This window comes from Rhincodon typus, chromosome 22 (assembly GCF_021869965.1).
Source record: "Rhincodon typus isolate 14 chromosome 22, sRhiTyp1.1, whole genome shotgun sequence".
Taxonomy (NCBI): Eukaryota; Metazoa; Chordata; class Chondrichthyes; order Orectolobiformes; family Rhincodontidae; genus Rhincodon; species Rhincodon typus.
In genome coordinates, this window is record NC_063353.1 from 6,881,609 (window position 1) to 6,909,344 (window position 27,736).

Below are 27,736 nucleotides of genomic sequence, written 5' to 3' on the forward strand. Positions count from 1 at the left end.
AACAAGAGTCAATCATTTAGATTGCATGCTACTGTTAGTTTCTTTGTGCAGCAGGACCTGGTGCCGTTCTGTCTGGGCTCTCCGTTGTTTAATGGATAAGTTGTTAGGGGTGTCTATCCAGAATAACTGTTGCCTTTTACATGATGCTAATGTCAGGGAGAACGTACAAACTCCACACAGCCGCCTCAGGTTGGATTCAAACCCGGGTCCCTGACGCTGTGAGACAGCAGTGCTAACCACTGCTGGAGCCACTCCTAAATCTCAGACTGAAATGAGAAAAGATCAGTTTTAATATTAGCGATTGCAAGGATTGCATGGTTTGAAAGCAAGTAAAAGTTTCCACAGCCTTACCGAGCCGTGGAGCCGCTCTCTCATTAGAGCGAGAGAGACAGCTGGTGGTGGTTTAACCTGAGAGTCATCACACTTCAGGCAAGGGGAGAGGTTGAAAAGGAGAGCCTTTTATGGTGACTTCATCAGGTGCAAGAACTGAACCCACACTGCGGGCTTGCTGTGTGTCACAAACCAGATAACCAGCCCTTATCAACTAACCTGCTACTCATTGTGAACACTGCATACACAGCAGTGGGTTACAGCAATGGCTGCAGATGAACTGGAAGCAAACAGTTGTGTACAATTAGAGATTTGGTTGGCAACAGGTAGGGGATTGGCTTGTGACCCAGTAACCTCTTAGTAATTACAAAGGTTTTCTGCCTGATGACAACTATGTGATTGGTTCCCAGGTGGTTGAACAACTTGGAGCTGTGAACAAGATACAGAGAAGTCTTCAGGGCAATGCCAATTTCGGAGACTGCCCTCTTTTCTCAGCAGTAAGCCACTTTAAGCCTGAAGAAAGCCAATATATTACCTGATATAGTTGTGATTCATACAGAGCAGTTCCAACCACTAGTCTGTGCCTCATCAGCTTAGCATAGCCTTGCAGTGTAATTGGAGGCTGAGAGGAAGACAACTGGACTGGACTAATAATGGGGCCATCTGAAAGAGTTCCTGCTCTGATACGTTACAATATTTATGATTCTTAAATCAATGTGAGAGCCCACTCATTAATAGGAAAGCACTAATTACCTGGGTGAGACAGTGCATGGCTAAATGGGTCCCACCCAGTATAAGACAAAACAGACAGGGGTAGGTGGATATATAGGCAGACAGAAGGTTGGTAGATAGATGGTAAAATAGACAGAGAGACAATAGATAGAAAATGATAAGGCAGATAGGCACAAAAAAGTGACATATCTATATATTCCAATATTTACGGGAATTATAAAACGTTAAATGCATTTGGGTGTGGAATTTAACTCATAATATTTATTGCTGAGAAAAAGGACACATTTTGCTGAAGCTTTTGAAGACATCAGAGTAGTCACAAGAAAATCAATTTGAGCGGAAAACCAACATATGGACTGCTGGCCAGGAGAGGATTTATTGGTTAGCAAATAGGCACTGATTGGTAGTGGAGCTGCCATGGAGAATTCACTCATTAATGCTGATTGACAGGTAACAACCGGGCTTTGTTTACATTTTAAAGCAGGTAGGTTGATTCTGATTGGCCAGGGCATTGCACTGAGAAATGAACAGAGAACGGATATCACAGTTGACGTACAGACAGCGTGCATCTAGATGTTTATTTTCTATCTGCAAAGAACAGAGAGTCCTGTGTATTAATATTAGTAGCTTCCAGTATGTGCAAGTATGTTAACCTGACTGACAATCCTAAATCACTATACTTACATAATGAACCTTAGGTGAATCTTTCTCTTTTCATGTCTGCCTCAATAATTCCCTCTTCACTGTCACATATGACATGCGACCACTGCAATGTTTGTTGTAACCAATTTGTGTTGTCTCTATGTCCCGTGATTATTAACAAACAGAAGCTGGATTCATTGTTTCTGAGAAAAAATTGAAGCGTAAAAATTAGAAGTTAATGTCATCCATTTTGAGATATTGTGTTTCACGAGCTAACACAAGCCTTGTTAGAACTACTTTCTTGTGTGTTAAATAGTCACATTAAAGGTCGGATGAAAGAGGCATAAATTGTAACATCCCCAGAGGCCAGTTCTATTATATCTATAGTACAAACACATTTTGTCAAAAGGTAAAGGTCTCTTTATTTTCCCACAGTGGATCTTATCTATGCTAAGGCAAGACTCAACATAACTACTGGTCCATTTATCGCTTTGGAGAGTCGTTTCTTTTCCTATGATTTTTCGCAGTGGATTTGCTGCACCAAGGCAAACATTGGAAGTTTAGTTTGACCAATGTGAGGAAGATTTTGTCAGTGGCATGTCTTGAAGTATTAAATTTATTTGTTCTGATGAGTTGATTGGGCTAGATATTTTAGCCCTTTTTTATTCTTCAATGGATATGAGTACTGCATGACCAATAATGTGTTGCCCATCCCTAATTGCCATCGAACAAAGTGGCTAGGCCATGTCAGAGGGTAGTTAGAGTCAACAACATGGGTCTGGGGCCCAGGCTAGGTAAGGGTGACCGATTTCATTAAGGAAAAAAAAAGATAATAATAAATGATTAGTGCCATAACAACTGTTTGCATTCTAGCCAATATTAGCTGAATTTAAATATAGCCATCAACTACCATAGTGGAATTTAAATGCATATTGCTAGAGGATTAGCCTGAGCCTCCAGACTACTGGGCCAATGGCATTACCACTGTGTCACCACCTCCACCCAGCACTGTGCAAAGAAGTTCTGCTCCCTTAATATGGACAATACACCAATATATGAATTCCTGCCTGAAGCCAATACAATCTAATTGTAGCAAGTCGTGTTTTCACAGCCTGAAAGGTGAGATAGATGAAACCCAGCAGCCATCATGATGATCCCAATTACCTAGTTTTTGAAGCCTAAGCTGTGTTCTATGAAAAGCAGTCAGAAACACTTTGTGTTCAGCGTGTACTTCACAGACAGAGGGTGTGGCTGGTCATTATCAAAGACAGCGCACACTTCCCTGCAGTGTATGTTTTATCTGGTTTGTTTGAGAGTTCTGTATCCAGATTGAGAGGATGAGAAAATGTATCCTACAGATGAGTTCCTGTCTCTTTTGCCTGTGTGGATATCCAAAATGTGAAATAAGAGGAGAAAATCAGTGGGCTAGGCAGCAACTATGGAGATAGGAAAGCAGTGTTAATGTTTCAAATCAATGGCCCTTTGGCAGTGGTAGTAGCAGCATCCAAAGGGAATGGGGTGTACAATGTTAAATATTTTAAAACGTTAAAGGGTATGGGAAAAGGGCAGGTGAACAGGATTTCTCTTTCAAAAAGCTGGCATGGACACAATGGGCCAAATGGTCTTTTCCTCTGCTGTAATATTCACAATTGCCAGCTGTGCATAGTGTAAGTTAGAGCCTTGCGATTAAGATAGGAATGGGTTAAAAATCTATCTCAGGCTAGCTGAGTTTGTGATGCTGCAGATTAGATGCACAGTAGGGGGTGATGCAAATGCATGTGCTTTGTTATTTATTAATCAACTATTTACTGCAGCTATACACAGAGATGCTATACATTGAAGCAACATTTTAATTCTGTCCCTTCTTTGATTGAATGAGTGGATGGAGGCTCAGTGGAATATATAGATGTGGCCGATGGGAGACTGCTTGCACTTGACCATTCTCATTGCGATTCAGGTCACGCAGAATAATGAAGTGATAATGCAGGCTAGGGCAAGCCGATGCTACATTCCATGTTTATCCCTGGTGAAGTCAAGGAGCTGTGCAGAAATGATCAATTGACCGTTTGACTAACCTTGGCTGGATACAACGTAGAAGGAAGAATGATAACAAGGCCTTAGTAGGTTAAATTATGAGGACAGGTCACAGCTTTTTTGTCAGAGAAGCATGTCAAAGTATACACTTACACATGTTCCCATGGTTTCGAAGGCTCAAAGATTTAGACAAATGTTGATTCAGCTGACCTGACTTGCTAGGTACCTTGTAAAAAATGTACGTTTCTCCTGAGTATATTGCTGCGAATGCATGTAACAGCAATGACTTATAATTATATGGCACCTCTAACCCACCTCACCGGGGAATTAGAAAACACTAAGCCACAATAGGAGATATTGGCTCAGATTTTTGTGGACATAGGTCAAATCAGGAGGTCATCCAAAATGATGGACTGGATCCAGTTCCAAGATGCCAAGTGTCTGGTGATCGGTTCAAAATATTTCAGTTGAGACAGTTGCCAGATGGCCTCATTATGAATGCCTGGCAGAGCTCCAAAAATAGCTAAAGGTTTCAGGTGTGCAGACTATGTTGGCACAGTATGCAGGGTTGGGGTGGTTTTTCAGATTGACAATTCTATTTTCCGGTAATAACTTGATCTTTCTCTGTACTAATTTTTCAAAGTCTGAGTGTTCAATCACACAAGATTGAAAGATTTGAATTGGATTAAAGATTTTATCATTGATGCTATGAATGGCTGAGATTTTCACAACGTAGCAAATTGATCATTTTTTCAGAGGAACTGTTAAAAATTTAGCGTATATTGTCAGTTTTCAGAGCATTTTAAGGACTTGTCAGATTTTCCAACAGATGATTGTTTTGGTACATAGTGGATACTGGAAAGGTTGGTGTGAGGGATTGTATGGGATGCATTAAAAGGATGTAGAGGACTCCATGGCTAAGAGAAAGCTTAATAAGCATGAACACAATGAGGATGGTGTTCCAGTAAATGGAGTGTGGGGAGAGGGTATTTTCGACTCTGTCAGCCTGGCCAACCACCAATGTCTGTTCCTGAATCAGGCATACCTCCAGAGGCAGCAGGCTTGCCTTCACACAACACCTACCTCTCTGACATGAAGAGAGGACTGGTGGATTCCACCAGGATGGACATGGAATCAAGATTAGTAAAGACCTTCATCCTTGACAAAATTGCAATCCATCATGTCAGATGACCAAAAACTTTGTCATAGATTCCCTACAGTATGAAAGCAGGCTATTTGGCCCATTGAGTCCACATTGACTCCCTGAAGAGCATCCCACCTAGACCCACCCTATCCCTGTAACCCTGCATTTCCCATGCTAGCCTACCTATCATGCACATCCCTGGACACCATAGGCAACTTAGTATGGCCAATCCACATAACCTGCACATCTTTGGACTGTGGGAGGAAACCCATGCACACACGGGGAGAACATGCAAACTCCACACAGACAGTCAGCCAAGGGGTAGAGTCAAACCCAGGCCCTTGGTGCTGTGAAGCAGCAATGCTAACCACTGAGCCACCATGCCACCTTAAAGTGCACTGGTGAAACAGATGGTTTCAAGGTCATCGTTGGACTCTTAATTCCAGATTTCATTCACCATCTGGCATAGTGTGATTGAAACCACGGTCACCAGAACATTACCTGGATCTCTGGATTTAAGACCTAAATGGTAATAGCACTAGGCCACGGTTCAAGAGGTATATTTTAAAGAGTGTCTGAAAGCAGGAAAGCGAGGTGTACAGGTGGCAAAGTGTAGAGGTGTGGGGCTGTAGGAAACTGAAAGTACAGCCACCAATGGTGAAGCAATTAAAATCAATGACGTACTGATGGTGAGACATAGAGAAGAATAAGTACCTTACAGTGTGATTGCAAGTGATTACAGAGACTGGAGTGGTGGGGGGAAGGTGGCTGAAGCAGGAGAGAGATTTATAAACAAGGATGAGAACTTTAAATTCAAGAAAATGTTTGGCCAGAACTCAATGTAGGTTAGTAAGTGCAGAGGTGATAGAAGAATGGGACTTTCTGGGAGTTATGATATGGGCAACAGTGTTTCAGATAACCTCAAGTTAATGGAGGATAGAATGCATGTGCATTGGAATAGTCGAGACTAGAATTCACAATGGCATAAATGAGGCCTAATGAACTGAGATGGACTCAAACAAAAACAGAAAGTGCTGGAGAAACTCAGCAGGTCAGGCAGTATCCAAGGGAAGAAAGCAGAGTTAACTGTTCCAATCTGGTGACTCTTTAGCAGCTAGAAAAGTCTGACATTTATGGTGAAGACAGGGTTGGAGGATGTGGGGAGAGAGATGAGCAGATAGGTGGAGGTGGTGCCCAGAGAGAGAGAGAGAGAGATATGAAAGAGGTAGGCATTCAGGCAGTCATTGATAGTAAGTGAGGACAGAAGAGAAGATGAAATGATAATGAGAGCTAAGAATAGAAGAGAATAGGTACTGAAAGTGACCCATGTAATGTGATAATAGGACTGAGAGAGGGTGGGAACAGATGGGCTGCTCTAAAAGCAACCCATGTCATGACTGAAGCAGGGTGTGGGGTGGGTAAATAACACGGAAGGACGTAATCAGAATCTAAAGTTATTAAACTCAATGTTGAGTCCTAGAGGCTGCAGGGTCCCCAAGTGGAAAACGAGATGCTTGCACTGAGTCTCACTGGAGCACTGCAGCAGGCCCAAGGCAGAAATGTTGACATGGAAACATGGTGGCGTGTGGGAATGGCAGGCAACTGGAAACACAGGGTTATTTTTACAAAAGGTGCTACCAGACCTGCTGAGCTGTTCCAGCAATGTTTTATTTGCTGATCTCCAGCATCCACAGTTATGGAGCCATAGAGTCATAGAGTAATACAGCATGGAAACAGGCCCTTCAGCCCAAACTTGCCCATGCTGACAATGGTGCCCACTCAGCAAGTTCCAAGTCCCCGCATTTGGTCCATATCCCTCTAAACCCTTCTCATCCATGTATCTATCCAATTGATTTTAAATGTTGCTATTATACATGCCTCAAACACTTTCTCTGACAGCCCATTCCAAATATGTACCACTCTCTGTGTGAAGAATTTGCCCCTCAGGTCCTTCTTAAATCTATCCCCTCTCACCTTAAACCTATGCCCTGTACTTTTCAATTCTCCATGTCTGGGAAAAAGACTATATGCATTCATCCTATCCATATCCCTCATGATTTTATACACCTCAATAAGGTCACCCTTCATTCTCCTATGTTCCAAGGAATAAAGTCCTATCCTGGCCAACCTCTCCCTATAACTCAGGCCTACTGGTCCTGGCAATATCCTCATAAATCTTCTTTGCACACTTTCAAGTTTAACTATGTCTTTCCTATAACAGGGTGACCAAAACTACACACAATATTCCAAGTGCGGCCTCACCAATGACTTATATAACTGTAACATGACATCCCAACTCCTATACTCAATGCCTCGACTGATGAAGGCCAGCATGCTAAATGCCTTCTTCACCACCCTGTCTACCTGTGATGCTGCTTTCAACAAACTATGTACTTGTATTCCTCGAGCCCTCCGTTCCACAACACTCCTCAGGACCTTACCATTTACTGTATAAGTCCTACCTTGGTTTGACTTTCCAAAGTGCAACACCTCACACTTATCTGCATTGAATTCATTTGCCAATCCTCAGCCCACTTACCCACCTGATCAAGATCGCTCTGTAATTTTTGATAACCTTCCTCGCTATCAATGATACCTCCTGATTTTGTACCATCCGCAAACTTACAACAGCATGCCTTGTACATTCACATCCAGATCATTTGTTTTAATGTTTAATTCACATCTCTTCCAGGTATGCCCACCTTAAAGAAGTTCTGCTCCAGTCTCAGACAGGATATCTGTTTTAATCTTTCTTCTTGTTCATCATCATTACTTTTTGTTTCCTCCCATAGTATTTGATGAAGTCTTTGCCAAAACTCACTTCCATGGCCACACCTCATTCCTCAGTGAGCGCCTCTGGCTCAGACTCACCCCATGTGGATTCCGACTTAAGGTTCATCCTTTGTGTTCTGAATCCACCCAGGATCACAGATATCTGCACGAGAACCAACGATGTACAATGTTCCTCAGACGGCAGCTCTCACCGCATCCTGAGATGTACACTCAGAATTACCATATGTAAACTCACACCATCTCTCTCCATCAGTACTGCCTCCCAGCTGTCCTGCCCACCTCATTTCCACTGCATTCTCTGGATTATTTGACTATTCTAAGAAGCTTTTTCTCTCCGTCTCAGGCATTAAGGAATATAAGCTGCAACAAGTCAGAGGTACCCATGCCCCTCTGGAAGCTTCCTTCCTTCCTCTCCCCTCTGATTCCATCCCCTCTCCCAACCCCATCTCCTGTCATTTAGTTAATATTCCTTCTCACCTTCTGGTCTCTGATGATGAATGTTCTGTACTCAGCAAAAGTCTTATCCCTCTGCGCCCCACATCAATGAATTTCAGGACAAGCTGAAAGGGTTTTCCTGCAGTTTGCAGTCCTCTGTTTGAAACTGCTACTGATAATGCCATACCAATGCAGAGTGGACTAGCTGTTTGACAACCAGGCATCACAAATGCTCTTCCATTGCCTTCGCCTCCATGCCCATTTCTTTGGACAGGAGTCCTCTCCATGTCCCACAACCCCTTCATCTGCCTCCAACGCTCTCCCTCCACCTGGACCCCTCCCTCTGGCCTTTTACCTGCACTCAACTTGTCCTTTGAGAATTAATGATGTGACATTGGCCATCTTATTTCCTCTGCCCCCTTACCCATTTGAAATTACCACCCTTTGAACTGACTGCTCTCTGTGCTCTTAGATCCAAGCTGGAGTTTGTCATCAAGCTTGTAGACAAGGGTGGTGCTGTTGATATCTGGTGGACTGACCTCTACGTTGTGGAGAATGAGCGCCAGCTCTCAGATACCTCCCCCTATCTCCCCCGGGACTATGACCCCATTATCAAGCAATTATCAGGCCATTATATCCACGACAGTAACTAACTTCATCACATCTAGGGATCTCCCCTGCAACAGCCTCCCGGCTCATGGTCACTCCCCTCTACATTGTCCCCAAAATCCACAATCAGGACTACACAGGCAGACCCATTGTTTCGGCCCGTTCCTACCCCACAGAACTTACTTCTTCCTCGATGTTAGGATTGCAGCTGATCCAGGAAATAGTAGCCTTTAGGGTGAGAAAAGCAGAGAATTAAACTTGGAGTGAGTCTCACTTGGACCTACCCATGAAGCAGTGTGAACAGTTCCAGTGCCCACACTACAAAAGGCAAAGTGCACTGGAGAAGACATGTAAAGATGCACAAAGATGACACTAGAACTGCAAAGACTTCAAACAGAATGGGACTCTTTTTTTCCTTCTTGGAAAGGAAGAGGTATGACCTGATAGGGATTATTAAAATGATTAAAGGATTTTACAGGCAGCAGTAGAGAAGATATTTTCATTGGTAGGCCAGCGCAAAATTAAAGGACACAAATGCACACTAGTTATTGATAAAACCAGAAAGAGAATTTTGGGGAAACCTCTTTACCCAGGGCTGAAGGGAAACTGGATCAGGATACCAGGGAGAAAAGAGTATAACGGTGAGTTGATGGAGTGGAAAGGGATAGGAGAAGGCTTGCATGGAACCTGAAATCAAGTTGGGCTAAATGGGCTTCAAGAAGCTTTGTAATGCTATAACTTTGTTCTTCAGTAGGGGTTAATAGACTATGAATTCAGAATTAATACAAAAATAAGATACTAATGTAGTGCCTTGATTCAGCAGGAAATGTAGGCTTCTGCCAGCGATATATTTATTCTATAAACCTTTCAAATGAATCCTCTCTAAACTGGGCTTGTGATGGCTTTTGTTAAATGTAACTTTGGAATTAATCTTTTCAGCTATAGTTGAAAGTCATTGTTGACAGTAAGTTGAACATCTGCTTCATTCAGGTAGAAATCTACACAAGGGACCTCATGACATGCATGTTTCCAAAAAGTCAATTTGAAGACACTTATGGATTAAATCTAAATGTTACTTTGGTGGTGAAAAGCTAGTTATGGGTGGTGCCAATTTAAATAAAGATGTCCTGTGGCTCTTTATTCTGAGAAAGCAACACATGTGGTTGGAGCTCAAAGAGTTTTCTTGCAGTTTACAGTCCTCTGTTTGAGATTGCTACTGATGACGCCATACCAATGCAGAGTGGACTATCTGTCTGACAACCAGGCATTACAAATGCTCTTCCAAATTAAAGTGGTGTGTAATGAAGAGCAACAATCAGCAAAACAAATAGATTTTGGCTTTAGAATGTACAGGTCTCTGGTTAGACTGCACCTTTAACAATGTACAGTTCCCCTCACCCCAAGCTAAATGCGACATTCAGTCGTTAAATTCATAACAGAGAAGAGCAATGTTGATGATTGCCTAGTGCCGGAGGGGTCTGTGTACTGAGGAAAGATTGGAAGATTATCAGATTTTTCATGTTAACCTGGGGATATCATAGTGACAGTGTTGTAGAAGTATGCAGGATTATCAAGGTTTAGAAAAATTGACCTGTGGTATCACTTTGAATTAAATGGACAGAGAAGAACAGGGGACATAATGGAAGCTATAGGGTGCACAGATTTTCCTCACCTATTTATTACTTGAGATTTGCATTTCAGTATCGATCGGGATGTGGAACATCCATTCAAATAATAATCCAAGATGATGGCGAAGTAGGTCACCTGAGTCCAGGGCCCGTTTGCTCCGTCCACGTTTCTTTTCTTTCCTTTTTTTAAAGATTCTCTTTTTCTCGTTGTTTTTCTTCTTTTTACTTGCCCTTTTGCGAAGAGCTTAGTCGTGGTAATAGTATCAGCCGCAGCGCGGTGTGCCCAGCGCAGGAGCATCGGAAGTGAATTTATGTTGCTGGCAGTTTCTGCATCGATGGGGTGTGCCCAGCGCCAACTTGTGAGATCACAGAATCATCACAGAATCCCTACAGTGTGGAAGCAGGCCATTCGGCCCATCAAATCCACACTGACCCTTGTAACATCCCGCCCAGGCCCATCCCCCTACATCCCACCTAATCTACACATCCCTGAACACTACAGGACGATTTAGCATGGCCAATCCACCCTAACCTGCACATCTTTGGACTGTGGGAGGAACCCGGAGGGAACCTACGCAGACACGGGGAGAACGTGCAAACTCCACACACATAGTCACCTGAGGGTGGGATCGAACCCGGGTCCCTGGTGCTGTGAGGCAGCGGCGCTAACCACTCAGCCACCATGCCGCCAAATGATTTGGGTACCCCGCGGCGTCTGCATCCCAGCGCGGAGGTACGTAGACGCCGTGGCGGAGGCGAGTTTGGGCCCGGTACAAGACCCAACAGCAAGGCCAGTGATTGCATTGGCGAGGCGGGTGTGGACGAACGTCTTGACGGCACTGGCACGGTCGAGTGGGTGACGGCTGCATTGGCGCTGTTCAGCGAGGACTCATGGCAAGAGAAGCGTCAGTGGAGCCGAGATGGCGTCAGAGAGTAACAACTCTTGATCTGGTGGCGCAGCGAGGGAACTTGTGGCTGTGAACTTAACAAGAAGGACTCTAAAGCGGAACTTCATTTCTCTATTTCTCTGCCTTTTATATTCTACGTTTTGGTTTATTTTTCTGTCTTTTAAGGTGGCGTTGGAGACCGGCAACACTATCCAACACATTTCACTGTATTTTGTGACAAAATACTCGTGACAGTAAATAAATCAAATCAAATCAGTTTGATATTAGCTGAATTAGCTCAGTTAGGACAGCATTACACTGAGGATCCGGAGGATATTGTGATGCAGGGGTAATTTTCCTCCCTCTCAGCCCAGATTCACATACTCTTTGCTTCAGAGGTGGGTAATGATATCTCTGAACAAATTGATTAGAAAATATCTAGACTGAAGATCCAAAGGCCCCTGGAAGAATCCTGGGTGTCAACAGTACAAACAGAGTATATCCATTTCTAGAAGGGCTAACATGTTATAGGGCAATGTGGGCATGAGTTGAGTTAACATATAAATCCACAAGCATTTCCTGCTGGGGTTAGAATGAGGTAGCAATTTTTAGTTAACTTTATAAGCAATAAACAATTTAGAGCGATTTTCCATTTATTCTTGTTCAAGAAAGTAGTCAGGTTAAAAGAAAAAAGTTAGCTCACCAACATAAACACACTCAGATGCTGATTCAGCAGGTAGTGTCAGTGAAAGTGTAACATGACTGAACCAGCATTATTACTGAGGCCTTATTTGGAAATGGAATGTGTGGGTTTTCCTATACTACACCAAGAAAGACAAAGCAATAGGCGTTTAGTCAAGGACGGAAATGAACAGCAGACTTCGCAGGGGAGATAGGATGGCACTGGGGAAGACAGGGAGTGGTGAGATCAGGGGTAACAGGTGCCTTGCCACTTTTGGAATATGTGAAAAAAACGAGGTGTTTATCAAATTACGAGAATTTGAGTAATGTACTGTCCACATGACTTACAATGTATAAATATCTGATGAATCCTCAGTGATACACAGTGCAACTGTGGAAGTTTTTCTGGTGTATACTCCCCCATCATTGGCTCATCAACGACCTGTACCTCGAGGCTCCTGAGATTATTTCATAAACTAATCTACCACAGCACAAGGGCAGTATTGCTGCCTCTGGGTCAAATCCCCTCTGCTTCAGAGGTGTATCATCACCTGCCTGATTAAAAATATCCAAAATCAAATTGATTAACTATTGCGTGCTTAATACATCATTTTACTCTACCACTGTGAATTGTATAGATTCTTTGGAAAAATTATTGATTGACACACTCACCTCAATTAACCCTTGGCTGCTACAAAAGTTGATTTTAAATAAATAAATCTTTGCTGCTCATGAGAACTGTTTCCTATATTACAGGAAAAGTCACCAGGAATACGTGCAGATGTGCTTCACTGTGCCATATGTATAAAGGAAGCTAACAGCCTGTAAGGATGCATGAAGTGGAGGTAACAAGGTGTAGAGCTGGATGAACACAGCAGGCCAAGCAGCATCAGAGGAGCAGGAAAGCTGATGTTTCGGGCCTAGACCCTTCTTCAGAAGGTGCCAGTGTTGGGACTGCGTTGGACAAGGTCAAAAGTCACACGACACCAGGTTATAGCCCAACAGGTTTATTTAAAATTACAAGCTTTCAGAGTGCTGCTCCTTCATCAGATTTGAAATAAACCTGTTGGACTATAAGCTGGCATTGTGTGACTTTTGATCTTAGCCTGCAAGGAGATTGTAAAAGGAAGGCCACCAGCACTTTCTAAGGCAGCATTGTCAGTGCTGTTTGAAAATGTACATCCAATATGAAAAGAAATTCTCATTACACAAATTGCAGCTTGGCTAGACTGAGTATTATCCCTGAAGCACCAACTGTGTGCATGAAGCTCATGACAATTAGGTTGCCTTGCAGTCACCTATACACTGTCATTGTCCATGCAATGCAAATATTTAGAGAGTAATGTCTCTCGTTGAGGTTAAATTAAACCTCAGAGAGTTGTGGGTGATTTCATTTTAAGAGTTCTTTCTTTGTTAAGTTAAAGGTCTAAACAGCCTCCTATCAAACCATTTAGATTGTTTTTGTAAATTTTGATTGTAGTGAATATCTTGGCAGCTTCTACTCAAGCTGGGACACTGACTTGCAAGCTACTTTGCATTTTTCTGCCCTCTGGTGTCAGAATACTGTCACTGCAGGGATTCTCATTCATTCTGAGAATAGATTTGACCTCCCAGCGTGTTTGGTAATCTGACAAGCTAGAACTTTTCCAAATTTCATCCTAACAACTGTGCAAATTCTATTACAGGTAAGAAACCTGTTTTGCCACAATACCAGCCTGGCAATGAAGGTGAACGTTGCTCCTAATTATAAATGATATCTACATTTATGATAGAGATTGCTAATACAAACCTGGCACACTGTAACTAACTTCTCCCACCAGTGTCTCAGTTTTATATGTCCCTGTTCCTTGGTGTACAATGTTAAACAAACTCCATGCTCCAGATTAACTTCTCAGATTGGTCTAAGTGCTGCTACTTAATTATGGATCCATTATACCTTTGAATTGTTGAACTTAGTTTCACCCATCTCGACTATAACTTCATGCCACCGTTGCTAAAATCCTCATCCATGTCTCTTTAAATTCCAGACCTGATTCTTCCGGTGTTTCTCTGGTTGACTTCCCATTTTGAGCATTCTGTAAACTTGACCTTATCTAAAAGTACCCCATTCCCACGTCAAACACTGGTCAAGCTCGATTGGTAACTTGTCCTTTTACTCTTCTAAGGAGAGGGAGCAAGCTGTTAGAGTGTTCACTAAGCAAGACAGATTTGTCTTGCCTTGTGTAGGTAGGACGTATCTGGGTAACTTCTATGTTTAGCGGTTGATGTCAACGTTTCAGCTAAACGTGGAACAACGTGGCTTGGAAGTATGTTGGAGCTATGGTCAGCAGTTTAACAGAGTTTAAAGGCTGTGTCTCCTGACCCACCCAATAGGTTCAGATTGCATACTTGGAAAGTTACATGCGCGCACACTTTGTGGAACACCCTGCCAGTAAAAAACATGGCGGTGCCCAAATAAGCACAATAATAATGAGCAAACAGAGCAACCTCACCAGCAGTACTGGCAGGGGTAGTGTGCGATGGGCGACTGAGATGTTGATGGTGCTTCCTTGTCTTGTAAGTTGTCTGATTGTTCCCCATTATCTTTATTTGAGCGTAGCTGGGCTATAGAGCTTTACTGTGATACATTGGGCCAGAGTTTTCATGGAGGGCCAACCCCACACAGATTGTCATTCTTCTCCTTCTTTACAAAATGGAAGAGCTCTGCATTTCTGACAGGAGCTATCACTTAGTGATCCTTCAGAAATGCACAGCCGTGCTTCCATCCTGACTGGTCCCTCGTAGTGTAGAGGGTAAACCATGTGCCCTTTTGTTACAGCAGTCAGTTGCACATTCTGAAATGTAAAGGCTCAGTATCACACTTCAGAAGCTGTGTGAAATATTGAATAGATGAGATAAGTGCGAGGTTAAGGTGCCAGGATGGTAGGGCGCCAGATGGGCAGGGATAGAGTGCCAGGTGAGTAGGGTAACAAGTGCATAAGGTGCCAGTTGGTTAGTATACCATGATACAAGTTGACAAGGGAGCAAGGTCAGTGATGGAGTGCAGTGAGGTCAGAGGGTGATACCAGTCCAGCAAGCTCACTGTGCGGAGGGTGAGGGTGGGGGTGAGGGGAATTTCGAGTCCTGGGGGAGCAGTGTGTGAGGGTAGTCACCTCCAGAGTAAGACTGGTCAGGTTTGGAGCTGGGGCGCTGGATCCAGCAGCAGGGAAGGGGCAAAAGGTCATTTCCTTCAGAGGTGGAAGGTCTGGTGGTTGGGTAGGGGAGTTGGGTCTGTCAGCCGGGCAAGATGGTGTGTCCAAAGCAGGGAGAGAGGGGTCAGATCTAGCAGCGGAGTCTCAAGGGGTTTGTGGGGTCCCAGACATAGTTGTGGGGGGGGCTTCCTGATCATCCTGCTGGCAGCAGGATGTTGTGTCATGGAGGCGTGTCGGATGAGGATCGATGAGGTGCTAGGAAGATGTATGGTTAGTGGCAGCATGGAAATGTTACTAGTTTAGTAATCCAGAACTTCAGGTTAATTTTCTGGTAATGAGTTCAAATCCCATCATCGTAGACGGCAAAATATTGACTTAAAAAGCTAGTCTATTAGTGACCACGTAGCAACTGTCAATTGCCATTAAATACCCTTCTGGCTCACCAATCTCCTTTAGGGATGGAAACCTGCTACCCTTACCTACTGTCCATTCCCCACATCGTTATTATAGAGAGTAAACTGAATAACAGAGCTGTACACACATTAAAAGTCCACAGCTTGATTATCACTTGTTGCAAAGACTATTAATGCATTTATTCTGATTTATTATCATCTATAAAACAGTATTGCAGCCATTACGTTTCCAAGGTATTGTTAAACACAAAATTAAAGTAGGTTTTAATAAATAACATTGCTAGAACTGGTTATCTGACCCATCATTGCTTTATTGCTCACATTCAGCGCAACATCAAGAGACATATTCTTGGCATCATCACATCATCGTGGCATGTAGCTTTTGGGTATAAACACCTCATGAGATTGTTTTGCTCGCCGAGCTGGTTTGTTTTTGTTCAGACGTTTCGTCACCATGCTAGGTAACATCATCAGTGAGGCCTCCAATGAAGCAATGTTATTCTACTCCACTTGGAATTTATACAGTCCTGTCCGTTATGGTGAGTAGTGTCATTTCCTGTTTTGATCTGTATGGGTGTGTATATGGGTCCCATTCTATATGTTTATTGATTGCATTATGGGTAGAGAACCATGCCTTGAGGAATTCCCGAATGTGTCTATGTTTGACTTGGGCTACTATGGTTACCTTGTCCCAGTTAGACTGATGGCCTCCATTGTCTGAGTGTACATATATTAAGGAGCGTTTGTCGTGCCGTTTTGCTGCTAGCTGAACTCTCCTTAATATCGGTACACTCAGACAATGGAGGCCATCATCAAACTGGGACAAGGTAACCATAGTAGCCCAAGCCAAACATAGACACGCACGGGAATTCCTCAAGGCATGGTTCTCTACCCATAATGCAATCAACAAATATATAGAATGGGACCCATATACACACCCATACAGATCAAAACAGGAAATGACACTACTCACCATAACGGACAGGACTGTATAAATTCCAAGTGGAGTAGAATAACGTTGCTTCATCGGAGGCTCCACTGATGATGTTACCTAGCATGGTGATGAAACATCTGAACAAGAACAAGCCATCTTGGCGAGCAAGTCAACAACCTCATCCATAACCCGAGCTACATCTTAACTTGGATCACCTGAAGCATAACATGCTATAAAAAACACGTGTTCTCATTAGTAGCTTAATGTTAGACTAGGATTTGATGTGTTTGTGAATATAACCTTTGTATGAGACAGGATGGTGAAGATAGCATTTGGCACGCTTGCCTTCACTGGTCAGAGCATTGAGTATAGGGGTTGGGCATTGGTGAGGCCACTTTTGTAGTACTCTGTACAATTCTGGTCACCCTGCTATGGTAAGGATGTTATTAAACTGGAAAGGGTGCAGAAAGGATTTACAAGAATTTTACTGGGATTTGAGTGTTTGAGTTATAAGGAGAAGCTTGATAGGCTGGGACTTTTTTTCCCTGAAACTTAGGCAGCTGAGGGGTGACGTTATAGAGTGCTCCAAAATCGTGAGAGGTATAGACAGGGTGACTAGTCAAGGTCTTTTCCCCAGAGTAGGGGAGTCAAAAACTAGAGGGGAAAGATTTAAGAGGGACTTGAGGGGCAACTTTTTCACACAGAGGGTGGTGCGTGTGTGGAATAAGGTGCCAGAGGAACTGGTAGAGGTAAGTACAATTACAATGTTTAAAAGACATTTTGACAGGTACATGAATAGGAGAGGTTTAGAGGGATATGGGTCAAACACAGGCAAATGGGAATAGCTTAGTTTTAGAGACCTGGTCAGCATGGATGAGTTGGTCCAAAGGGTCTGTTTCTGTGCTGTATAACTCTTTAATAAATGTTTGTCGGATTCTTCAATACCATGATGTCCATGTCCAATGTCTTATGTGAGGAGGGATAATCTAAACTTTGCCTCCTCAACTTCAGCTGGAGGCAAAACCTACATCAAATAGCTTGTTGATATGATATCCTAAGGTTATGACAGCTGTTGTAAAGAGGCACAAGAGCTGTCATGGTGCATGAGAGTTTTCCCACCTCTGAGCCAGAGGTTGTGTGTACAAACCCCACTTGCCCCAGAGGTGTATCATAGCATCTCTGAGCAGGTTGATTACAAACTCCTATAAATGTAAGTTCCTCCTTTCCCTAGCAATATTTACAGCATTTGGGGCTCTTTATAAATGTGTTCAGCAGTTCCAGCCAGCTTTCAAGTCAATAGTATTATTGACTTTAGTAAATACCTGGAAGTTAGAGGATCGATAATTTAGGTTTATATCTCTGCAATAGGGAAAGGAATAAACTGGATGAGTTGATCACTCGCCCAGGATAGATCCTGTCTGAATTTGATGTCTATTGGTTTAGCAATTGGCAGGTTTCATAGTCAGTGGATTTGTGGATCTACAAGATTAGCATCAAGGAAGGTCATACAAAATTGCCCCCATTACCCATGACTTTCTCATCCTGTAACTGCGTCTCTGCTTACAAGGCACTCCATTTATTCCTAATTGAAATAAATCTACAGATGTCAGTATCCCGTCACCAAGTCCCCCTTCATTTACACGTGGAGAATCCTTGACACTGATCCAGCTCCCTCAGAGCCAGCTCTCAGAGTGAACAGAACTTCTGAAGTTTCTGTTTATATCTGTCAGCCAGAGCTCCCTAATTGGACCAGGTTAACAGCCCCAATCAGGGAACTCATTCTGTGGGGTCCACCTGGCTGACCACATTACAATCATTACACCAACAAGTTTAAAATGCGCTGTTCAGTTTTTTTATTACTCACGGTTAGAATATACGCTGCTGATGACTAAGTGAAAACAGGATGTTACAGGGATGATGCTGTTGAGTTTGTCTTTCGAATCGTCAGCAGGGAGATGTTCTGATCAATCACCTGCTCCAGCAGGAAAGAGGCTGCAAGTCGGACTTGGGTGTTTGCAAGTATGTGTGTGGGGTGGGTCGCATTCCTGGAGATGGATGACAGGGCTGAAGCTGTCCATTTACTGTCTGTAAACCTCAGGAATCACTCCTGATTCCACAGTTAAAATTCCAGGGATACCTATGCTCTAAACCTCTTGTGCTCCAGCACCTGTGGAACTGTTTTGATTTCCAAACAGAACTTCAGCCAGCCAATTCTATCATTTCTTGCTTTGACAGATCAGGCAAATAACTTGTCCCTCCTAAGTTCAAATTCCATCGGATGCAATCCTGGTATAAATTACAGAGGTCTATGACCAGAGAGTTGACCTACTTGTTTACCTGCCCTTTTCACTGTATTGGCAAGTGTTTCGCTAAGAGGGTGTTTTTAGAATCAGTGTAACTGACTTGCACTCAGAATTCTGAAAATGTTCCCATAGAGTCAAAACAGTACAGAAGAGGCCCTTTGGCCCATCTGAGGAAGGGTCACCGGACCCAAAACATCGACTGATTTTTTTCCTTCACAGATGCTGCCAGACCTGATGAGCTTTTCCAGCAACTTTGTTTTTATTCCTGATTTACAGCATCCACAGTTCTTTCCATTTTTGCTTTGAATTTTGATATCTTTGAGGAATATAGTTTCTTTTATTCGTTCTGGGCCAGCATTTATTGCCCATCCCTAGTTGCCCTTCAGGAGGTGGTTTTTGAGCTGACTTCTTAGAATAATTGTAGTCTCCTAGACTCATTGTGTCATATCAAACGGAAACAGACCCTTCAATCCATCTGTCCACATCAACCACACATTCCAATCTGACCTAGTCTCATTTTCCAACATTTGGCCCATAATCCCTTTCTATTCATATATCCATCCGGATGCCTTTTAAATGTTGTAACTGTACCAGCCTCCACCACCTCCTCTGGCAGCTCATTCCATACATGCACCACCTTCTTTGTGAAAAAGTTGCCCTTTAGTCCCTTTTAAATCTTTCATCTCTCACCTTAAACCTATGTCCTCTAGTTTGGACTCCCCCCACCCTGGGAAAAAGACCTTGACCTCATCCATGCCCCTCATGATTTTTTAAACCTGTGTAAGGTCACCCCTCAGCCTCTGATGCTCCAGGGCAAGTAACCCCAGCCTATTCAGCCTCTCGCTATAACTCAAACCCTCCAGTCCTGCCAACATCCTTGCAAATCTTTTCTGCACCCTCTCAAGTTTAACAATATTCTTCCCATAGAAGTGTGACCAAAATTGTAAGCAGTATTCTAAAAGTGGCTTCACTAATGTCCTGTACAGCCACAACATGAAGTCCCAAGTCCTATACTCAATGTTCTGACCAACGAAGGTAAGCATACCAAATACCTGTGACTCCACTTTCAAGGAACTATGTATCTGCACCACTACGTGTCTGTTCAGCAACACTCCCCAGGGCTCTACCATTAGATGTACCATTTGATGTAGGTAGACCCACAATAACAATAGGAGTGGAGTTCCAGGATTTTGACCCATTGACACTGAAGAAATAATGATGTCTTTCCCAGTCAGGATGGTGAGTGGCTTGGAGGGGAACCTGCAGGTAGTGGTGTTCACCCATGTATCTGCTATCCTTATCCCTTTAGATGATAGTGGTCATGGTTTTGAAGGATGAATTTCTACAATACTGGGCGTCAGTGATGGAGGGAGTAAATGTTTGTGGATGTGGTGCCAGTCAAGCAGGCAGGTTTGCCCTGGATGGTGTCAAACATCTTGAGTGTTATTGGAACTGCACCCATCCAGGCAAGTGGGGAATATTGTATCATACTCCTCAGTTGCGCCTTGTAGATGGTGGACAGGCTTTGGGGAGTTGAATTTCTAGAGGTAAGTTACTTGCTCTATCCTGCTTCTAGTCATAGAATGCCTGGTCCAGTCAGTTTCAGGACAATAGTAATAATAATGGATGTCAATAGTGGGGAAATGAGTAATGGTAATGTCAAGGGATAATTTACTCATGATCAGAATGACTAATATAACTGCAGCCTACAAACTAGGTGATCCTGGGGGAATAAAGGGGAAGCAGCAACTACAGGAATTTAGTTGGACCAAATTTGCTACTTCCTTAGAGTATACCTTCTTCCACTGCTTTCCCTGAATGTTTTAGATATTAAAAAATGTTTAACAAATCATTACTCTCTTTTTACCTTTCGGTGGTTGCCTGTGCCTTATATACGGATCATCTTCTAAGCTGGATAGAACACAAGAACGATGAACCACCGCAGTTGTATAAACTTCCATTACATCTATATCATTAGATCATATAGATATTTCCCCTCAATTACCTCCGTACCTGACGTATGGGGATAAAACTTTTCGCTGCTGTTTTGTTAACTGCAACAGTTTGGAATAATATACTTACTTAAATATGTGAAATGTCCCAAGATACATCAGAGGAGTTTAGCTGGACAAAATATGCCTCTTTTCCAATGTACATCTTGTTCTTTTGCGACTATCTTTGGACGTCAAGAAATGACTAAAGTCATTGGATATGGTGAACATCCCAGCTGTGGTGTTGAGGACTTTTGCTCCAGCAGTAACCATACCCCCAGAACGGTTGTTCTGGTATATCTACAACACTGGAATCTATCTAACAATGTGGAAAATTGCCCATGCATGATCTATATACAAAAAGGACTAATTCAATTTTTTATTTGCTATCCTATCCATAAGTGTACTCTCAATCATCAATAAAATGATGGAAGGTGTGACTGACAGTACTATCAACAATAACCTGCTCATTGATGCTCAGTTGGGGTTCCAGCAGGACCACTCTGCTCCTTACATCATTATGACCTTGGTCCAACTATAGACAAAAGGACTGAATGCCAGAGATGAGGTACAAGGGACTGGCAGCAATTAACAGAGCATGGCTAAGAAACCCTAGGAAAATGGGAGTCAGTGGGAATCAGGGAAAAAATGCTCCACTAGGTGGAGTCATACTGCAGGGGGAAGGTGGAAAGGCTGAGATGTATGGAGATGTCATTATGTTGGCACAGTATAGGCTGGTTCACAGTACTTGCTCCTCGACTTGTGAAGCAATTCTAATTGCCAACTTCAGGCCAACGTAGTGGTGGGCATGCCCCTGTTCGCATCAATGGTGCTCAGGTGGAGATGGTTGAGAGCATCAAGTTTCTGGGAGTGATGATCACCAACAATCTGTCCTGATCCACCCACATCGATGCGATGGTCAAGAAAGCACAACAACTTCCTCAACTGCTTCCTCAGGAGGCTAAGGAAATTCGGGATGTCTTACCAATTTTCATAGATGCACCACAGAAAGCATCCTGTCTAGATGCATCACAGCTTGGCATGCCAACTGCTCTTCCCAAGGCTGCAAGAAACTAGAGTCGTGAGCACAGACCAGTCCATCACTCAAACCAGCCTCCCATCCACTGACTCCATCTATACTTCCCATTGCCTCAGGAAAACACCAACATTATCAAAGACCCTTATACTCTTCCATCTTCTTCTGACAGGCAGAAGATATAAAAGTTTGAAAACACGTACAAATAGATTCAAGAACTACTTCTTCCCTGCTGTTATCCGACTTTTGAATGGACCTCTCAAAAGTTAATTCTAATCTCTCTCTCTGCACCTTCTCTGCAGCTGTAACATCGTATTCTGCACTCTGTTCTGCTACCCTGCTGCACTTTGTATGGTATGATTTGCCTGTTCAGTACACAAAACAACACTTTTCACTGTATCGCGGTACATGTGACAACAATCAATCAATACATCAATGAATGAATGATGTTGGTTTGCACTTGTGTGTTTATTTATATATTGCACTTTTAAGCAGTGGTTTAGGAGACACCATACCAATCCAGAGACAACACAGTGTGGAGCTGGAGGAACACAGCAGGCCAGGCAGCATCAGAGGAGTAGGAAAGTTGATATTTTGGGTCAGGACCCTTCTTCTGAAAAAGGCACTGGCCTGCTGTATTCCTCCAGCTCCACACTATGTGGTCTCTGACTGCAGCATCTGCAGTTCTTGCTATCACCATAACAATCCAGTATCTTTTCTCTACATTTTCTTACTCATGCGTTTTAATTAACACCATACACCAGCTCAAGTCTTGAAATGTGAATCCATCTGCACAATTATTATATCTTCTTTGCATTGATTTATGGACGTTAAGCTTAGAGAATTCCTTAGAGAGGAAAAGAAAAGGAAGTCAATGGTTTTAGAACCTGGCGTTAGAAGGATCCTAAGGGTAAACTGGGTGGATAAAAGAACTCTCACATTTTGTCAAAACTTCTGTGTTTGCAACAAGTACTAACTACACCCAACCAACCCCCATACTTGCAAAGCTCCAGTGTCCAACATGACACGCAATTCTGCAACTGCCCAACATTTGTTGGATAATTCAGAATGTGCAAAGAATTCCACTGCCAACAAATTTAAGATCGTCAGTCACGCTCACACTTGCATGCAATGGAAGCAACGTATATTAATTAAAGTGAGACAGGAAGAGCACATACATGCAGAGTGCCTCTTTCAATTTAACAAAACAGGTGGCAGCTATTTGATATTTCGTTTCCCAACAAAGCCGTGACTAGAGTCAGCCTGCCTGGTTCAAAATTTAAACAAGGTTTGGCAGTTAACTATCAGTCAGCATTTAAGGATACATTCACTATAGCAATGCCTCTGCCAATCAGAGTCCACTTGCCAACCAACAACTCTCTTACGCGCATGTAAACGCTTCTCTTCCCCATGAATTGGCATTCTTGCAAAACGTCCTGATGGCTACAAGACAAAAATATTTGACTGAAGCTGGCTCTGTTCAGTAGCACTTGAAATTAATGAATTAGTTGTGAGCAGGAAAAGGGAGCATCTGAACTCTTAAATAACATCAAAGGACAGCTATTGGAGTTCTTTGGACATATTATCCATGCAGAAGGCGTGTAGCCTATCTTTCAACAAAGAGGTAACTGAAGAGGAGCCAGAGACCAATAGTGAAGGAAGCAACTAGATAACAGCAAAGACTGACTGATCCAGAACTCCAACAACCAAGTCATTCGCTGTTGCTATGATGAGAAAGTCTGGAAGGCTGTGGTCACTTCTGCCGCTCAGCCTGGCACTCAAATGACGAGTGCCATACTTGCATTGGTTTAAAACATTAGATAAAGTACATTCATCCACATGGCAAACAAAATGCAGGGAAACATAACTTTTAGTTTAGGAATAGTTTAATAATAATTTAAATATCATTAGTTTGTAGCGCATTTCTTTTAGGGTGACTTATTTTCAAGTTTTTCTAAAAGCAGCAGCACATGTTGAACAAATTCCTCAAATGATCTAATTTCAGCATCGTGTGTACAGATGTAGCTTGCCACTTCCAGGATAGAAGGCACTGCATTATGAGGGGCACCTCGAACCTCAGCTTTCTTTAGACACTCAAGGTCACATTCAGTGTTTCCTATTTTGTTGAGAGAAAAGAAATGTTACTGTTTTCTATTTAAAATCAATTGTGAACATATTATGCAGTTTATCTTACAAGTCAGCTATGATGCAGAAATTGGAAAGGCAGGTTTTAAATAAAATCAGATTTAAATTTGAATGATAACTGCAAACAAAAATAACCGTTTGTGTTTCCCAACAAAGTGATTAAAACAGCTAATTATACTTCAATCAGGTTTGCTGCATGCAAGAAAATTCATTCGGAGGAAGTCTACCTTAATCCTGCACTTGAGCCTATCTTACCACCTGAATAAGGGAGGTTCCTTCCTCCTTTTGTTTCAGATGGGCAGAAAATTACCAGGGTGCCTTACAGCAGTCTACTCCCCTTCTGTTGATTTTCAGTCCTCCAATGTATCACATATAAATTTTGCAATCGCCAGTTCAATTTCTCCTCTGGCCTTGTCCTCCCTATCTCTGCTAGCTCCTACAGCTTCAAAGAACACCAATGATCTCAGCACTTCTCCAATTTAGACCACTTGCACGTCACTGATTTTCTTCACGCCACATTTAGCTGCTGTGCCTTCAGCTGCACATTCTGAATTCCTTCCGAAAAGCACACTGCCTCATTCCCAGCCTTTACAATCATCCCCACAATCTATTTCTTTTAATATCTCATTATGTAGTGGCTCAGTGGTTAGCACTGCTGCCTCACAACGCCAGGGACCTGGGTTCGATTCCACCCTCGGGCGACTGTCTGTGTGGAGTTTGCACGTTCTCCCTGTGCCTGCATGAGTTTCCTCCGGGTGCTCCGGTTTCCTCCCACAGTCCAAAGATGTGCAGATTAGGTGAATTGGCCATGCTAAAGTGCCCATAGTGTTCAGGGATGTGTAGCGTCGGTGGGTTATAAAGGGGTGGGTCTGGGTGGGATGCTCCAAGGGTCGGTGTGGACTCGTTGGGCCGTAGGGCATGTTTCCACACTGTAGGGATTCTATGTGATATGTGATTCTACATAGTTTGGTGTGAAGCTGCATTTAATCAATCAATCTCCTTCAGAAGGTTAGAAACTGTAAATGCTTGTTGCCATTGCTTATTGAAGTTAAGGAATTCAGCGAGCTCCCTCTGGAGTACTTGCTACACCACAATAATGTTTTCATTTTACTCTGTGCCCAAACAATAAACTGCTGTAGTAATCTGCATGCTGACACTTTTGGAATAGGTTATTTCAGCCTAACAAACTTCGACAATTGATGCAAAGCTATTTCTTCATGACAGTAATTATGGCAGGTTACCTCCAGTGACCAAGGTAAGCACGTTAGGGGAAAGAAAAGATCATGGTTTACAGATACAGAAACATATTGCATTTATAGACATACAGGCTATTCGCAACAACTGGTCTATGACCGGGTTTACACTCTACACAAGATTTCTGCCATTCCTCTTCATCTAACCCTGTCAGAATATGAGCTGACATAGTCTCAATGGACTGAATGGCCTCTTTCTGTATCAAAATGACTTTATAACTTTCTACTACTCATAAATATTATAATATAAACTTCATTCCTCACCAATAAGGGCATCGTCAATCACACAAAAATTTGAGTGATTAAGCAGTCATCAATAAAGTGCAGTAATGCCCCAGGTTATTACATTTGTAATAAGATTACAGAAATTTTAGGCACGTTATTTTCTCTACAATCAAAGTGCAAACTTTAAATGTTATTTGTATGACAGAATTTGGTGATTACAGCTGTAATGAGGCTGAAGATGGCTGAGAACAAGGGTCCGAACTTCCTTCGGTATTGCCATATTTCAATATTGCCATCTTAAACATTTTGGGTCTCATCTGCCAGGATGGTACTTAGGTCAACACTGGACCAAATCCACACTCTAACATCTTTCGTAATACCCAGATTATTCAAGGAACCTCTTGTAAACAGACGCATTACATGTTCATTTCTTAAATCAAAGAAACCTGAGGGAACCTGAGGGTTAGTAGTGTTCCTCTCTGAGGAGGGAGAGGCCTACGATTGGGGTTGGGTTTCAGCTCTGCTGGTGTTCTTGCCTTGTTTTGATGTGTACTGGAAACTGTGTTTAGGAGGGGGAAACACTGTAGGCTAAATTTCTGCTTGTGTCCCCTCAGTCAGAATGGGTAGGAGGGCAGCAGAATTTCTATGTTATACAAATATTCTTGCCTTGTTGTCCTTGAAAGACCTCAACGGAACTTGAAGAATTGACTTACATCCCTTTAAATCACAGATCATCATAGAATCCCTCCAGTGTGGAAACAGGCCCTTCGGCCCAACACTCTGACCCTCAGAGCATTCCACCCAGACCCATCCCTACAACCCACCTAATCTATACATCCCTGAACACTATGGGCAATTTAGCATGGCCAATCCACCTTGCCTGCACATCTTTTGACTGTGGGAGAAAACCAGAGCACCAGGAGGAAACCCATGCAGACACAGGGAGAATATGCAAACTCCACACAGACAGTCGCCCGAGGGTGGAATCAAACCTGGGTCCCTGGTGCTGTGAGGCAGCAGTGCTAACCACTGAGCCACTGTGCCGCCTCTAAATATTGACAAGTCTTTACTAAGGCAGCCTGTAGATGTACAAGGATTTCCAGAAGGCATTTGATAAGATACTACATCAAAGGCTTTTGCAGAAAATAAAAGCTTGTGGTGTACGGGCTAATGTATTAGTAGGAACAGAAGATTGGCTAGCCAGCAGCAGAAAACAGAGTAAATATAAATGGATCTTTTTCAGATTGGCAGGATGTGATGAGTGGAGTCTCGCTGGGGTCTGTGCTGGGATTTCAACTCTCTTGAATTGATATCAACAATGATTTAAACGAGGAGAACAAAGGGATAGGTAGGAAGTTAAGTTGTGAAGGTGATATAACAAAGACACAGACAGGTACAGACAGACTGAATGAGTTGAAAAAAATCTGACAAGAGTATAGTGTGGGAAAACATGAATTGTTCATTTTGGAAAGAAAAATAAAAACACACAGTATTATTTGACTGGAGAATAAATGCAGAATATCATGGTGCAAAGGGATTCAGGTGTTCTAGTGCATGAGTCATAAAATGTTAGTATGCAGATGCAGCAAGCGATTAAGGCAGCTCATGGAATGCTTTTATGATTGAAGGATAAACAGAACTTGTATTTCTACGGAATGAAATTCTTGGAAACAATGCTGGCACACTGTTAAAAGCAGGTTTAAAGAACAAAAGTAACCTAAGGACTTTAACACACCAGCCACTTTCCACCCCTTGCAGAACTGTCATAACACAAAACACTCACCGAAGCAAGCCACATTTTTCCAAGTGATGCCTAGCTTATTCACTAAATTTTCCACAGTTCGGAGTTTGTCCTGTGCACATTCCTTCATTTCTTTATTTGAACTATGTTTCTCGCCTTCATTATTTGATGTATCAGTGTTTGGAAAGAATTTCACCTAGAGAAAACAGAGGCAACAATTACCACAAATTTTCTTCTATTAAACTAGGTACGTGTATACAAGGGTTGAGTAGCAGCTCGCTAGTAGACCATTCACCATGCCCTACCAGTGGATTCCTCACCGGGACTTCATTTGGTTATTTTTCACTTTTTGGCCAATAGAAAATCAAAACTGCCTTTTATACATTTTTCCCATCAGCTCCCCATAAAGTGTAACTTTGAATGCTAAAGTGGTGGAGGCCTTTTCACGGGTTTCACAACTTTGTAAAGAACAAGCTTTACTGAAACAAGCAGGTCAGCTACCGAATATCTGATCTACCTGATTAGAAGCATTTAAAACTGAGAAATCCGTGTCTTCTGAATCCAGTAATTGCGGAGTATCCAATAAAGG

The 27,736-nt window shown here is 42.7% G+C and overlaps 1 protein-coding gene across 1 annotated transcript in view; it reads right to left on the reverse strand.

Moving 5' to 3' along the window:
- Positions 1 to 23,656: 23,656 nt before the first annotated feature.
- Positions 23,657 to 27,736, reverse strand: part of cmasa (cytidine monophosphate N-acetylneuraminic acid synthetase a) — a 39,089-nt gene continuing 35,009 nt past the window's right edge. Inside the window, exons 7-8 of the mRNA XM_020534621.2 lie at positions 27,190 to 27,343; positions 23,657 to 23,899 (exon numbers count right to left, since the gene is read on the reverse strand). Of these exons, the coding sequence (XP_020390210.2) occupies positions 23,712 to 23,899; positions 27,190 to 27,343 (342 nt within the window). The 3' untranslated portion in view covers positions 23,657 to 23,711. The remainder of the gene's footprint in view (positions 23,900 to 27,189; positions 27,344 to 27,736) is intronic.